We start from the raw sequence: 12,601 nt of genomic DNA, 5'->3' as shown, positions 1-12,601 counted from the left end.
TTTTTCAGTTCTTCTCATCCTATTGCAGCTGATGGCCCAGATGAGTTTTTGAGGATGCTGCTTCTCCTCTAGTCATAATTTCTCAAAGGGAAACTCAGTTGCTGTAAAGGACTTCCTAAATTTTCACATTCCACATCCTCCTGGACAAAATAACTTGAAGTCCATCTAGCTGCCTTTCCAAGCAATTGTTTCATTACTCCAGAAAGTAATGAAAGGAAATTCAGTGTCTGCCATCCTGAGTAGTGCAAAGCCTGTGGAATGGTTTGTGTATCCAGTGTGAGGATTAGTCTCTGTGGGAGTCATCACCTCCACCTCAGCACTGCCCATCTTTGTAAATTCTCTGCAGTCTCCTGTTTGAAAGTGGAACAAAATCCTCAAATTCCTTAAAGTAGAAAAGTACTCTGATCCCAAGCTGTCTCTTTCTGATGTTTAGTGTAGCTGGTTTAAAGTTTGGGGCTGGGGTGACTGAGGGGGGAGCTCCTCAGGCTGCAGAGCTTGCCTGTAACTAAGGATGGAAAGCTCAAGGAAGTTCTGCAATTAAATGGTTTTAATTCTGGCAAAACTGCAGTTAAAGGTAATGGGATGGGGCGTATGCAGGGCACTCTAGACTTACTTAGCCGTGGCAGAACCAGAGAGTGTTTTGTGCTCCTCTGCAGCACAGGGACGCTGCTGACATTAATGGGTAGGAGATCTAATTACAAATGAGAACAATTTCAAGAACAAAGAAGTTATGAAAAAGACACGAAGGAGCCAAAATTTGAGAGGAAGATATTTTAAAATAGTTTGATTTTGTGTGATCTTCCCTTTCTTTACAGTTGTGTTGTGAACCAGGAATTTCCCATCTTAATTTGTTTGCTTAAATATCATCACAGGAAGAATTGGTCAGGCCTGGCAGGAGATGTTCCCTGCATTCTTCTTCTCTTCTTCCCTGCACTCACACAGCCCACAGGACTGTACTTCCATTCTAGTCCTGCCTCTCCATCTTCATGGGTGCACAGATGCCCTGTGCTGTCCGACCACATATTGTTAGGAGTTCAGACTTCCCTAAACAACAATTTCTGTTTCCTTTGGGAGGAAAAATAAACTGCAAGCTGAATTGCTTTTCTTCTATACCATTTTGTAACTTGACAGTGATCTCCTATTCTTTAAAAATGCAGAGAATACAAGTGTCTTATAAAGGAGCTTCAGTCCTCAGTGTATGAGAAGAGAGGGGATTGGGTGGCAAATTTGTTTAGAAATTATTTTTTCCCCCCTTGTATTAATAATTAAAATAACCCTACCTGGATACTGAAGTAAAATCTATACATATGACTGTGAAATCTGTACGTGTGACTGCATTTGATTTGCAAAAATGTTTCTGAGAAGGAGTATTGAATAAACTGTTGGTGTCCTACAGCTGCATGTCCAAAGTGCATGCCAGGAATTGCACCTCATTGTTTACTGTTGGGATACCTATGGAATACATCAGAGCAATTCCCAGAATGAGAAAATCAAACTAAACCAGAATGGTGTGGGAAGGTAAGATGGAAGTGAGCAAGTGGTGATGTTTTCTGTAAACTTCTTAAAAATCTCATATGAGAGCTCCATGGATATCAAATGCTGTGCTGTATTTGGCCATTCTGTTAAAGTATGAATGTTTTAGCAATAGGAAAAAACCTAAGTACATCAAACCCACCACGGATAAACCTTGCAGGTTTTATCAGAGCCTGTCATTTTTTTTTTATCGGGATCTAGTATAGTAAAAGTATTCTGGGCTTTTCTAAAATTTTGTGAAGTGCTTGTAGACACATTGGAATGTGATATTCTCCCCTGTACTGCCACCCGTTTTATGTTATGCTGCAGTTGGAAGCACTGCTAGAGCCTTTTCATTATTCCAGCCAGCTCCCTCTCAGACTAGAGTCATAAATCGTAGCTTAGTTGCACTTTCTGAAGAATACAAGGAGTCATAAATTAAAAATGAGTTTCAGACTCCTGAGTAACTTTCACATTTCTGAAAAGTTGATTCATTGAAAAAAAATTCCATCCTACCTCTTCAGCTGAAATGCTGAAGTTGGTTTGTTGTGTTAGGATTAATGTTTTTCCAGACCTGCCCCTGACATACGGGCTTCTTAAGTTTTGGCTTTTAAGCATAACTTTTCACATTATGTTTAAGTGCTAGAAAGAGCATTTGATTTTTCACATCTGCTTGGAATCTCTTAGGTCTGTTGAGAGTGCTGGACTTGAGGCAAGCTCACAGGAGGGGTTTTCTGACAGTCTTAGAGAATCGTCAGAGAGCCAAAAACCTTGAGACATGGGAATGCAGCTCCAGCTGGAGTCACATGAACCAAGTCTGAATTCACCAGAAAAGCTGAATCACTGGATGAGTAATTGTCCCTAGCAATCAGAGGACATGGCTTCATGTACGTTTACCAAGCAGAGTTTTAAAAGCTTTGAGAAATTGATTTCTAAGTACATTGAGTTTTAGGGGGTCTGACTGGATGTACCTCTCCATGTTTGAGTTGCAAATAAATCTCTATGCAGTTGCAGCACATCAGAGATTTTAGTTGTTTGTGTTTGGAATATAATGTATTATTATTTATGGGAGTATTTGCTGGATTCAAAAATAGGTACAAGGTAAAGTGACCTACTCTGATTCAGCATAATGCTCCAAGTACTGGTTTATAAATTCTAGATTTCTGCTCTCTTAAGTGTCTTCTTTCTTTCCTCTTGCCTCTTCTAATTAATTTTAACTGCCTTCTGAATGATGAGCTGGTATTATACAAGATGAATGATAAATGTTGCATATAAATTTAGTACTAGAAAATTAAAAAGGAGATTCAAAATATGTGATTTAATGAAATATGTGATAAGTTTGTAATGAGATACCTTCTGTGCTTTTTTCCAGAGTTAATGCTTACCTAGATAAAGCTGCAGTCTATTTATATCAAATATTACAAATGAATCCAAAGAGACAAAATGCAGCTAACTCTGTGAAATGGTTTTAGTTGGTGAATAATGTCTGTGTTGCTGAACTTTGTTATTATGTAGTAAAAATGTGTCTGTCATAGGGGAACATGAAACACCCTTGTAGCTAAATCTATCCCTTGAAGTGGAAATAGTTCTGTAATTGTTTTCCAATAGCTAAAATAGCTTTACAGCATCCATGGAGCACTTACAAACGTCTACTGTTAGAACTGGAACAGAAAAAAAATCTCACAAAAGTATGTGGGGAATGGTTCATGTTACAAGTTCTCAGTATGTGAAAAAAGAGCTGAAAGATGGAGGGCTTGGGGTTTTAAAACTGGTTATTTCTGTAGTTTCTATTCAGACATAAAGACAATATTTCAGTCTGTTCTAGTCTGGGGGGTTTGGTTTTGGTTTTTTGAGTTTTTTTTTTTTTTTAATCTAATAGTACATTTGTGTGTATAGCACTTAACTTGATTAATAATATTCAATACAGAGGGAGGTTGACTTTTCTGCATCTTCATCCAGTGCTCAGGTAATGTATTTGAAATCAAATTAAGCCTTCCTGATGGTCTCTCAGAAGTTATTTGAAAAGACAAAGGCAAACCACAGCTTACTTGCCAATATTTCTAATTAAAAACAAAACTGTAATTGGAATGTGGATTTTTTTCACTTTTAGAGAACAAAAGCTATGACTTGAACTTTAAGGTTTTCATTACACATGAAATGCAATCATTGTTTACTAGCAAACATGACAGCACTTTTTTTGAACTATTTCTTATTTTCCTCCTTCTATTACCCCTGATGCATATCTGAAAAAAAGATGATCAGTTTGGCTTTTCTTTTTTCTTTTTAAGGCTCCTGCTAAGAGAGATCAAACTCAGAGTACCATCAAAGAGGAAAAAGTCCATCTGTTGAAGTATAATATAGGAGATCTAGTGTGGTCCAAAGTGTCTGGCTTCCCATGGTGGCCATGTATGGTTTCTGCTGATCCTGTTCTCCATGCCTACACTAAACTAAAAGGTATGTCATTCAGATTTCTTCAGGTAAACAAAATTATTGCTTTGGAAAAATTCTGTTCTTCGTCTATGCAGTTAATCAGCAACTTGTCAGCAGGAATGTTAAAATCATGTAAATGCTATTCTTGAGTATATAGCAGTGTGTCTTTTAACTCAAGTGTTATCTGAAAGATACCAAAATTGTGAGCTGTCAAACTGTGTGGAGTCTTCTTAAAAAAAGGAAAAAAATAAACCTAAGAGTGTTTTCATTGTTTCTGTGGAGAGGCTTGGTAAATTGATATAGGCTAAAAATTTTATTACAGCTGATGGGAATTAAATATTCCTGATGATTGTGATTTACTAAAAGCAATCTATAATTCAGGCAGGTAAATTTTCTCTGATTCATGGAGTCAGTACTGATATCTACATACAATATTAGTTGATTTAAAATGCAGGAACTACCAAGTATTAATGAAATTTTTAGGAATGAATCTGTACAATTTCTTAATCTCATTTGCACCTTTGTTCTCTGTCCTGATACCTGAAACTTTTGAGGCTTTAGTAGCAATAAATATTTAGACTACACATTAAGAAAGAGTTGGAAAGGCTGAAAGCAGTGAAGCATTGGGATGGATTGCCCAGATAAATGGTCTGATCTCATTCGTAGGAGGTTTTTAAGTACAAATTGGATTAATATCTCTAGGATTATAGCTATATTCAAAATTGGTAGTAAACTAAATGGCTTCTTGAGAACTCTTTCAAGCATTCTTAATACAGTTGTTGGAATATTATAGACTCCTCAGACAAATTTTCCTTGTTGCAGTCTTTCAGAGTTTGGATCAGGCAGTCCCTGTCATTTTTAGTCTTTGGATTATTAGGTCTAATATGACATAAAGAGATGGATTTTGAGAGTAGTAGAGCTGTGTATTTGTTCCTAACAATTGCTCTGTTCCTTGAAAGGAGCAGGGTTTATGTTCATTATCCAGAATCTTCATGGTGCATCTTTATCAGAAACTATAGAAACAGATCCAGGAAAACCCAATGTCTGAATGCAGCCCGTGGAGCACGAACAGAAAGAAGGACTCACATACTTTGTAATGTTAATTTCCCTCTCTTTGAAGTAAGGGGAGTGATGATCATTTCTCATATTTGCTCTGGAGTGGGTTTGGGCCTGCCTTTTCCTTGAAGAGTTTAGTCAGTGTCTGAGCAGGCATCCTGACTAATAAACGCATTCTGATGTGTGTATTTTATCAGTAGGTATTTTCAGTCTTACCTTCCACCTACTCTTTATTATTTAGGCACTATCAAAAGTCTTCTTGCAAGAAATAAAAAGGTCTTTTGTCAGTGAATTGTAGAAATACTGAGCTATGTCTCTGTATTTTTCATTTTTAGGCTTAGGATCAAGTATTTATAAGAAGTCTGAATTTCTGGATGTTGCCCCTTGATTTGATCATTCCAGCTGATTAGGCTTAATAAAAATTAATAACTTTCAACTTGTGGGAAGTACATTTCTGTGTAAAAAAAGTCTGTGTGAGTCTGGCTAAAGCCCCATCTCACTGAATATCCTGTCTCTGGCTGTGGTCAACCACAGATGCTCAGATACAGAGAAGCACCAGGGAAGTGGTGGGTTCCCAGAATACTCTCCCAAACTCCCAACAATTAGTTGCTTCAGGATTCTGTGGGCCAAAAATTAAGTTTCCCTATGTAACAACTGTTAATGAATATCAGAAAATCAAGGCAACCCCGACGATGGGGAGAAATGATGCATCTGACTCCATTGATATCAGAAGGCTAATTAATTACTTTATTCTACTATACTATTCTGTACTATATTACAATACATCTAAATTGAAACTACACAAGCACGCAACCCAACAAAACTGCCCATAATCTTGTGACTGTCAGCCCACAGTCCTGACACACAAACATGGGTTCCATTGGTCAGTGAATCAAAACACTCACATCAGAATCCATTTACCAATGCCCTTCAGGTAAACAGTCTTCCACAATGCATTCCACTTGTTCCAAAACACAGAAGCAGTAAATGAGATAAGAATTGTTTTTTCTTTCTCTGAGGTGCCGAGAATGTGAATCCCAGAAAATCCTTGGGAAGTTGTGCCTTGCATTTCTCTGTGAAGAGAAATGCGGCCACAAACGAATGTCATTATTTTATCCAGGAGCATTGGTACAAATTCAACTCTCAGAGGGTACCTGAACATTCACCACTAGGTTTGTGACTCTAGTGGCAGCAACTATTACTTAGTGTCCTTAATTAGGCAGTTACAGCTGTGCAGCATTATAGCGCAAAAGGAGCACAGTGCCTGCCTGCTTGGCAAGTGGGCTCTTGGCAGATCTTTACAGGAGGTTGGAATCCTAGGCTGTGGCTTCTCTGTGTGCAGCCAGGGCATCCTGGTAAAATAGACAGATTAAGTCATAAGAGCTCTGTAGTCACTGCTTAAACATTTTCTTGATGAGCACAAAGTTATTGCTGTGCAAGACAGTTTTTCCTGACTAGGCAACTCTGGAACATCTGTTAGATTACTGATTGGATGTGTGATGGTTACAATCCCAAGACTTTCCCTCTGCCCTTCCTCTAGATTCTCATATCTGATCTCAGATGAGTCATTACAGTTCTTGTAGTACTCATAGATGTTTTTATGTATAGTGTAAGTTCGTAATTGTTATAAAACATTAAAATTTTTGCCCATACCATTATTACCATTCCAGATGCCATATTAAAATTTTATGCATATATTAAAATTTTTGCCCATACCATTATTACCATTCCAGATGCCATATTTTACAAGATTAATCCCCTATTAAAATAATCACCATTATTGGCTGAATCACCATGAAAAGAAAGTTCTTTCTAACTCTAGAAACCCCAAAAATAGAGTATGAAGCAATCAATTAGATCTATTTGGTGACTAAGCCTGAAGACATGCAGTGTATGAATAATGGAATTCCAAATGGAATCTAGACATAGTTTGAAGTCACCAGTAACAGAATTGTGGCTGTTATTGGTACCTAGTGGGTGTCCATCCTTCCCTGAGTTTGTCTGTTGTCTAGTCTATGTGTAGGACAGACTGGTGTGGTGACACTGGAGGAACCACAGGTACTGCAGGGAGCATATTTGATCCAGCAGGATTGAATTTGCAAACACAGAAGTGCAGCTTAAAACCTTTTCTATTTTTAAACAAGACCATAATTTGAACACTTAGCAAACTTACAAGTTCTAATGAACAAGGTGTTAAGTGATCTTAAGTGTGATCTCTTACCTCTGCCTTTTAGAAATTCATTGTTAGCTGTGAACCCTTTTATGAGTTTTGAAAGTGGTTTCTTCCCCATTTTCTGTAGAATAGCTGAGACCTTGGGAAGGCAAAGGTTGTATGCCTGTATCATACCACAGTGAGACAATGTTCCTCCTGTTTTTCTAAGGGAAAAAAGGAAATATTTTTAGTTTTAGAAGAAAAAATGCTTCTTATTTAGATGTCAAAATTGTATTTTTATCCCTCCACTCTCCCTTCCGCCAGCCAAATCCTATATTGATTTCTTTGATTCCTGAAAAATCTTGATTAATATAAAGTTTTGATTGCACGGGTTAAAAGCAGATTAAATACGTGTCTCTGTTTAAGAATACAAAAAGATAAATTTTAGGAGACTTAGGGAGGAGGCTGAGTGCACAAGCTCTCCAAGCTGCGGAACCTTCTCAGTGTTCCTTGGAAATTAAATGCTGAATTCATTTTCAGAAACACCCAAACCTACATGTAAAGTTAATATACGTGGAAAACTGACAGGTGATTGTAACCTCAAGTTAATTTAGCCAAGCATGTTCTTGCTGGGAATTAAACTATTGAGCTTTTGGGTCAGACTTCATACATTATCTTTCAGAGACTTTCAGTCTCATTTAAGTGTGTTTTTGAAAGGTTATCCAGTTTTTTTGTGCTTTTGTTATGGCAACTCTAGCAGCTTACAGACTTCAAGTCTGCAGGGGCTTACCAGAGTCTAGATCTTAAATACATGTGGTTTTTTTTAATTTTCAGGACAGAAGAAGAGTTTTCGTCAATATCACGTTCAGTTTTTTGGAGATGCCCCAGAGCGAGCCTGGATATTTGAGAAGAGCCTGGTGCCCTTCAAAGAAAAAGACCAGTTTGAACAATTATGCCAAGAGAGTGCAAGACAAGCCCTCACTAAAGCAGAGAAAATAAAGGTAAGAGGTTCCCAAATCAGGCAAGATTTGGAGCTTTTTATTTTAGCATTACAGAGATGTACGGATATAAATAGGTATTATAAAAAGCTTAAAGACAGCTTGTTTTACAGGAGTCTTACATTTCATTTATAAATGCAAAGGATGGGGTGATTTACCACTGTTTGTTACTCAGTAAACATCAGTACTCTTCTGCTTTGTCATGTATTTATCTGTGGTGTCAGTTGTATCCAGTACAGCTTCATATGAACTCTGAATCACAGACCTGCATGACAATTATTTCCCACTGTTTGTTACTCAGTAAATATTAGGACTCTTCTGCTTTGTCGTGGATTCATCTATGGTATCAGTATTATTAAATACAGCTCCATTTGAGCTCTGAATTGCAGACCTGCATGATAATTGGTCTCTTGGGGTTGTTGGATGTCAATGTCAGCATTTTGCAGTCACAGGTGGGCAGATTGCTCACAGGGCTGTCTCGTGTTGCAGATGCTGAAGCCGGTGTCGGGGAAGCTGCGGCCGCAGTGGGAGATGGGTGTGCAGCAGGCCAGTGAAGCTGTGGCCATGACAGTGGAGGAGCGCAAGGCCAAGTACACCTTCATCTATGTCAGGGACAGACCCCACCTCAACCCTCGAGTGGCAAAGGAGGTTGGCATTGCTGTGGAACCCTTGGAGGAGATGGATGAGTCGTCCTACTCACATGAAGAAACCACTCCAAATCTGAAATCAGTGAAGGAGTCTGGCATTCCTAGCAAGAGGAGGAGAAGGACATCAAAACTCTCTGCTGCTGATGATATGCAAGAGAGCAGTCAGTTGGAGGATAAGAATACAACTCCTCAAAAGTCATCTGAACAGGCAGAATCCAAAAGAGGGATAGGCTCCCCTCTCAATAGGAAGAAAACTCCAGTGTCTACTCCACGAAGCAGAAAGGGCGATGCAGTATCTCAGTTTTTGGTTTTTTGTCAGAAGTACAGAGATGAGGTTAGTCTCTTTCAGCTGTTATTATTGTTGATTGCCTCTTCTCATTTCTGTACTTGAAGAAACTACTTTACTTTAGTAAACAAAAATTAGTTATTACTGCACAATCTGGATTTGACAATGCCTGCATCAAATCTTATTCTAGACAGAAATAGAGAAAGAAGGGAATGTGAGCTATATAAACAAGATGGTGATAACTGCTTTTGTATTTCGAGCAAAAGTTGTGTTAGTATCTTCCCACATAAACCAGTAGTCCTTTGTATCAGCCATATTTTGTCTTTAGTGTATGTACAATACAATACATATGCATACATATATGCTCAGGCAACTGTAACAAAGATTATGCTGTTCATGGCAATCTGCTTGTAGACAACTTTTACATTCTTTCTGAGGACATGGCTCAGTTGATTCTGTGTGTTCCCTTATCTTTGAACACCTCAAAACTTAATTTACTTACCTGGAACCTTTTGCTGAGCTTCAAAAGAAGCTGCTTACCAAAGCTTGTAAAAATCACTGTCAGTGTGTGCAATCTTCTGGGACAGAAACTAGGTCCTCTTGAGGCACACTCCAATACAAGGTAGAATAAATAAAACAGTATGTTATTATCAATTTGTTTTAGGAAGACTTAAAAGTGTAAAAAGCACTACTGCTGGTGTAGCTCATTACTTTTAAAACAGGACTTACCATTACTTTAAAATTAGGATTTTTCTTCCTTTCAGTCTTTTAGTCCATTTACAGTACTGTTCCATGATCTGAAGCTAGTGTGATATCTTATGTTTTCTTGTACTTGTACTATTACATATTGTTCACAGAAGGATCAAGAAGTTAGCGCTGACTTTGTCATACTCTTTAGCTACTGAATGGTTGACTTCATTGTCAACCATACTTGTATTAGAAAAGAATTAACAGATGTAAACTTTATAAAGGAATATTGGGGAAGCAGATTCTGTTGGATGGAAGTCAGTTGTGGTTCAACTTGGGATCTTATTAGATCATTGAAATTTAAGGTAATATTGAGAATGAAAATGAGCACAGTATTACATAAACCTTTTAGTGGCTTTGGTTAAGTTGAGAAGAGTATTGGCATTGCAGTTTGCTGGCTCTGGAAAGGAAATGGTTTAGTAGCCAGACAATTAAATACAGATTTTAACATACTAATTCTGAAAAGCTGTATGGGTAAATCATCTGTCTCATGTTGGAGACACATGAGTTCTATTCCCAGTTCTTCTGTAAGTGACATTGCAAGAGGGAATCACCTTGGCCTTCAATGTACATAGCAAGAAGTCTTTTGCAGTATTGAGGGACATACAGTTGCTTCTCTGGAAGAAATGAGATTATGATGGCTGGCTTTATGGACTCTTAGCCAAACACACCTTGCAGAGGAGAGATGTGCTGAGTCTCTGGTATTTCTATTTTCTGTGCCACTTACCGCACTTTGTTCCCTGTTGTTATACTGTAATTTTCAAATTAATAGATGGAAAATATGAAGACTATTAGAATATATGAAATTGAGGAAATACATTTTCTTCAGTGTCATTTCAGGAAATTGAAAAATTTTCTTAAACTTGAAATTCTCACTGATGATAGTGGCTAATGTTGCACAAAGTTGAAGTAGAAGGAAATAAGTTTAAAAATATTACGTATTTTTAGAGAGAGGACATCCTACCATTTCTGCCTAGAATACCTTTTAATGAAATCTGTCATGAAAACCCAAATCTGCCTGAATGTGTGATCCATTCTAACAGGTACAGAAACACTTCTGTGGGTAGAACAGAACTAGGTTGTGAAAGCTGCAGATACCTCTGACTGATCATCAGAACCTGTCTTCCCTTTGTCATGATTGGAATTTGACTGGCAAAGTGAGAAAACACCAACTTAGATATTTTGCCTTTCATGTTGCTTTTAAACTGGCAGGTTCATGCCATTGGTGGAAGGTGGAGATTCTAACCTGAGATTTGGAGTGTCCCCTGCTGTTAGGCTTATCTGGTTCAACTTGCATGACTTTCACCAAGAGTTTGTTTTGCTGTGTTGTAGATGATCTGATGCTTTAGAAAGAGTGATGATGTTGGCTAAAAAACAAACCTGGTTTTGAGCTGCTTGAACTGGTGGCATTGGAGAGTTTAGTGTATGACTTTCTTAGTATTTGCATGTAGAAACTGAGAAAAAAGGAGCATTACAGACCCCGAAGAGGCTCTCTGTCCCCAGTCTTGGGAAGGGATGGAAGTGAAAGGGATGGCTAAAGACTCATCTTGTGGGGCTTCTAATAATACCAAGCTCTCTTAACAGTGGAGCCATTTCTGCTGTGTCTTGCTTGGAGTCTGGCTTTGTGTGGTAGTGAGATTCATATATGGGTTTGATTTTATTATTATTTAACTGCTGGAGAATGTTTTTAATGATTTAAGAGACACACTTCCCACATCCCTGAGGGAAGTGCTGAAAGCTTGGAGCACTTTTGTGGTTGTAGTGGTGCATTAAGTATTTTGTGCTGTTACCAAAGGAGTGAAGATGTGTTTTGTACTATTGTATTGTGTGCTTCCCCTGTGAAAAATACAAGGCTAGTAAGCATAGTAGGGAAGTGTCTGACTGGAGATAAAGGTGTCATTCAAGTGAGAGGCAGAGCTATGCTGTTTACATCAATTGATTTGGGCCTTGAGTCTCTTGTGAGGAAAATTAAGGAATAATTTCACTAACATGGAGACTTTGGAGAAGACTATGGAGCTTTTTCTTTGCAGGCCTTATTTATAAGGGTCCCTTCACCATTAAGAATTCTCAGTGTCTTTTCCTTGTCATTTCACAGTGCTGCTAGTCAGCTGAAAGTTATTCTTATTTTGTTGAGACTGGAGGTAATGTTAATGTGTATCTCATTTCTCCGAATAAATCTAGTTATTTCTTGGAGAATTAAGATTAAGCACAATGACCTGTACATTTGTGACAGCAGTCAAAATTGATGCTAATTTTGTGTTCTGAAGAAGTGAGATTTGTGGAAGGGGTATCTTGTGGGTTTATGTTCCTCCCTTTCAGTAATGTGAATCCAGTTGCTGAATTTTAATCTAAATTGAGTAGAGGCTTTCAAAGGTAGTTGTACTCCTCAAGCCTTATGCAGATGGATTATGCCAGGTAGAAACAAGGCAATTCTACTAAGAGAAAAATTATTGCATGGATTTCCATACTAGACACTGACCAATGGAAGGAAGGTACTGCAGCTCTTTTAATACCTGGAAAAGCAAGAGTCACACTTGCATCCTGTTTGGTAACAGGAAATGTAGTTGTAAGACCATTAATTCTAAGAAATTAGGTTTACTCATTTCACCTTACCAGAAAATTTGTATTTCTGTTCTGTTGAATGGTGTTACTCTTTGAACAACTGGCTTTCTTGACTTAGTTTTTCATTTGCTCTGTGTTTTTGGGGTATCAGTTAGATCACTCATTTTGGGGAATGTTGGGTAATGAGATGAGAAGAATTGTTTTTAAACTT

At 37.9% G+C, this 12,601-nt stretch overlaps 1 protein-coding gene across 1 annotated transcript in view; it reads left to right on the top strand.

Moving 5' to 3' along the window:
• Positions 1-12,601, top strand: part of NSD2 (nuclear receptor binding SET domain protein 2) — a 75,277-nt gene that overhangs the window by 26,573 nt on the left and 36,103 nt on the right. The window contains exons 3-5 of the mRNA XM_058804395.1: positions 3,801-3,966; positions 7,985-8,151; positions 8,638-9,129. Coding sequence (XP_058660378.1) covers positions 3,801-3,966; positions 7,985-8,151; positions 8,638-9,129 — 825 coding nt within the window. The remainder of the gene's footprint in view (positions 1-3,800; positions 3,967-7,984; positions 8,152-8,637; positions 9,130-12,601) is intronic.

Source organism: Ammospiza caudacuta, chromosome 4, assembly GCF_027887145.1.
Source record: "Ammospiza caudacuta isolate bAmmCau1 chromosome 4, bAmmCau1.pri, whole genome shotgun sequence".
Classification (NCBI taxonomy): Eukaryota; Metazoa; Chordata; class Aves; order Passeriformes; family Passerellidae; genus Ammospiza; species Ammospiza caudacuta.
This window is presented reverse-complemented; position numbering and strand designations above follow the sequence as displayed.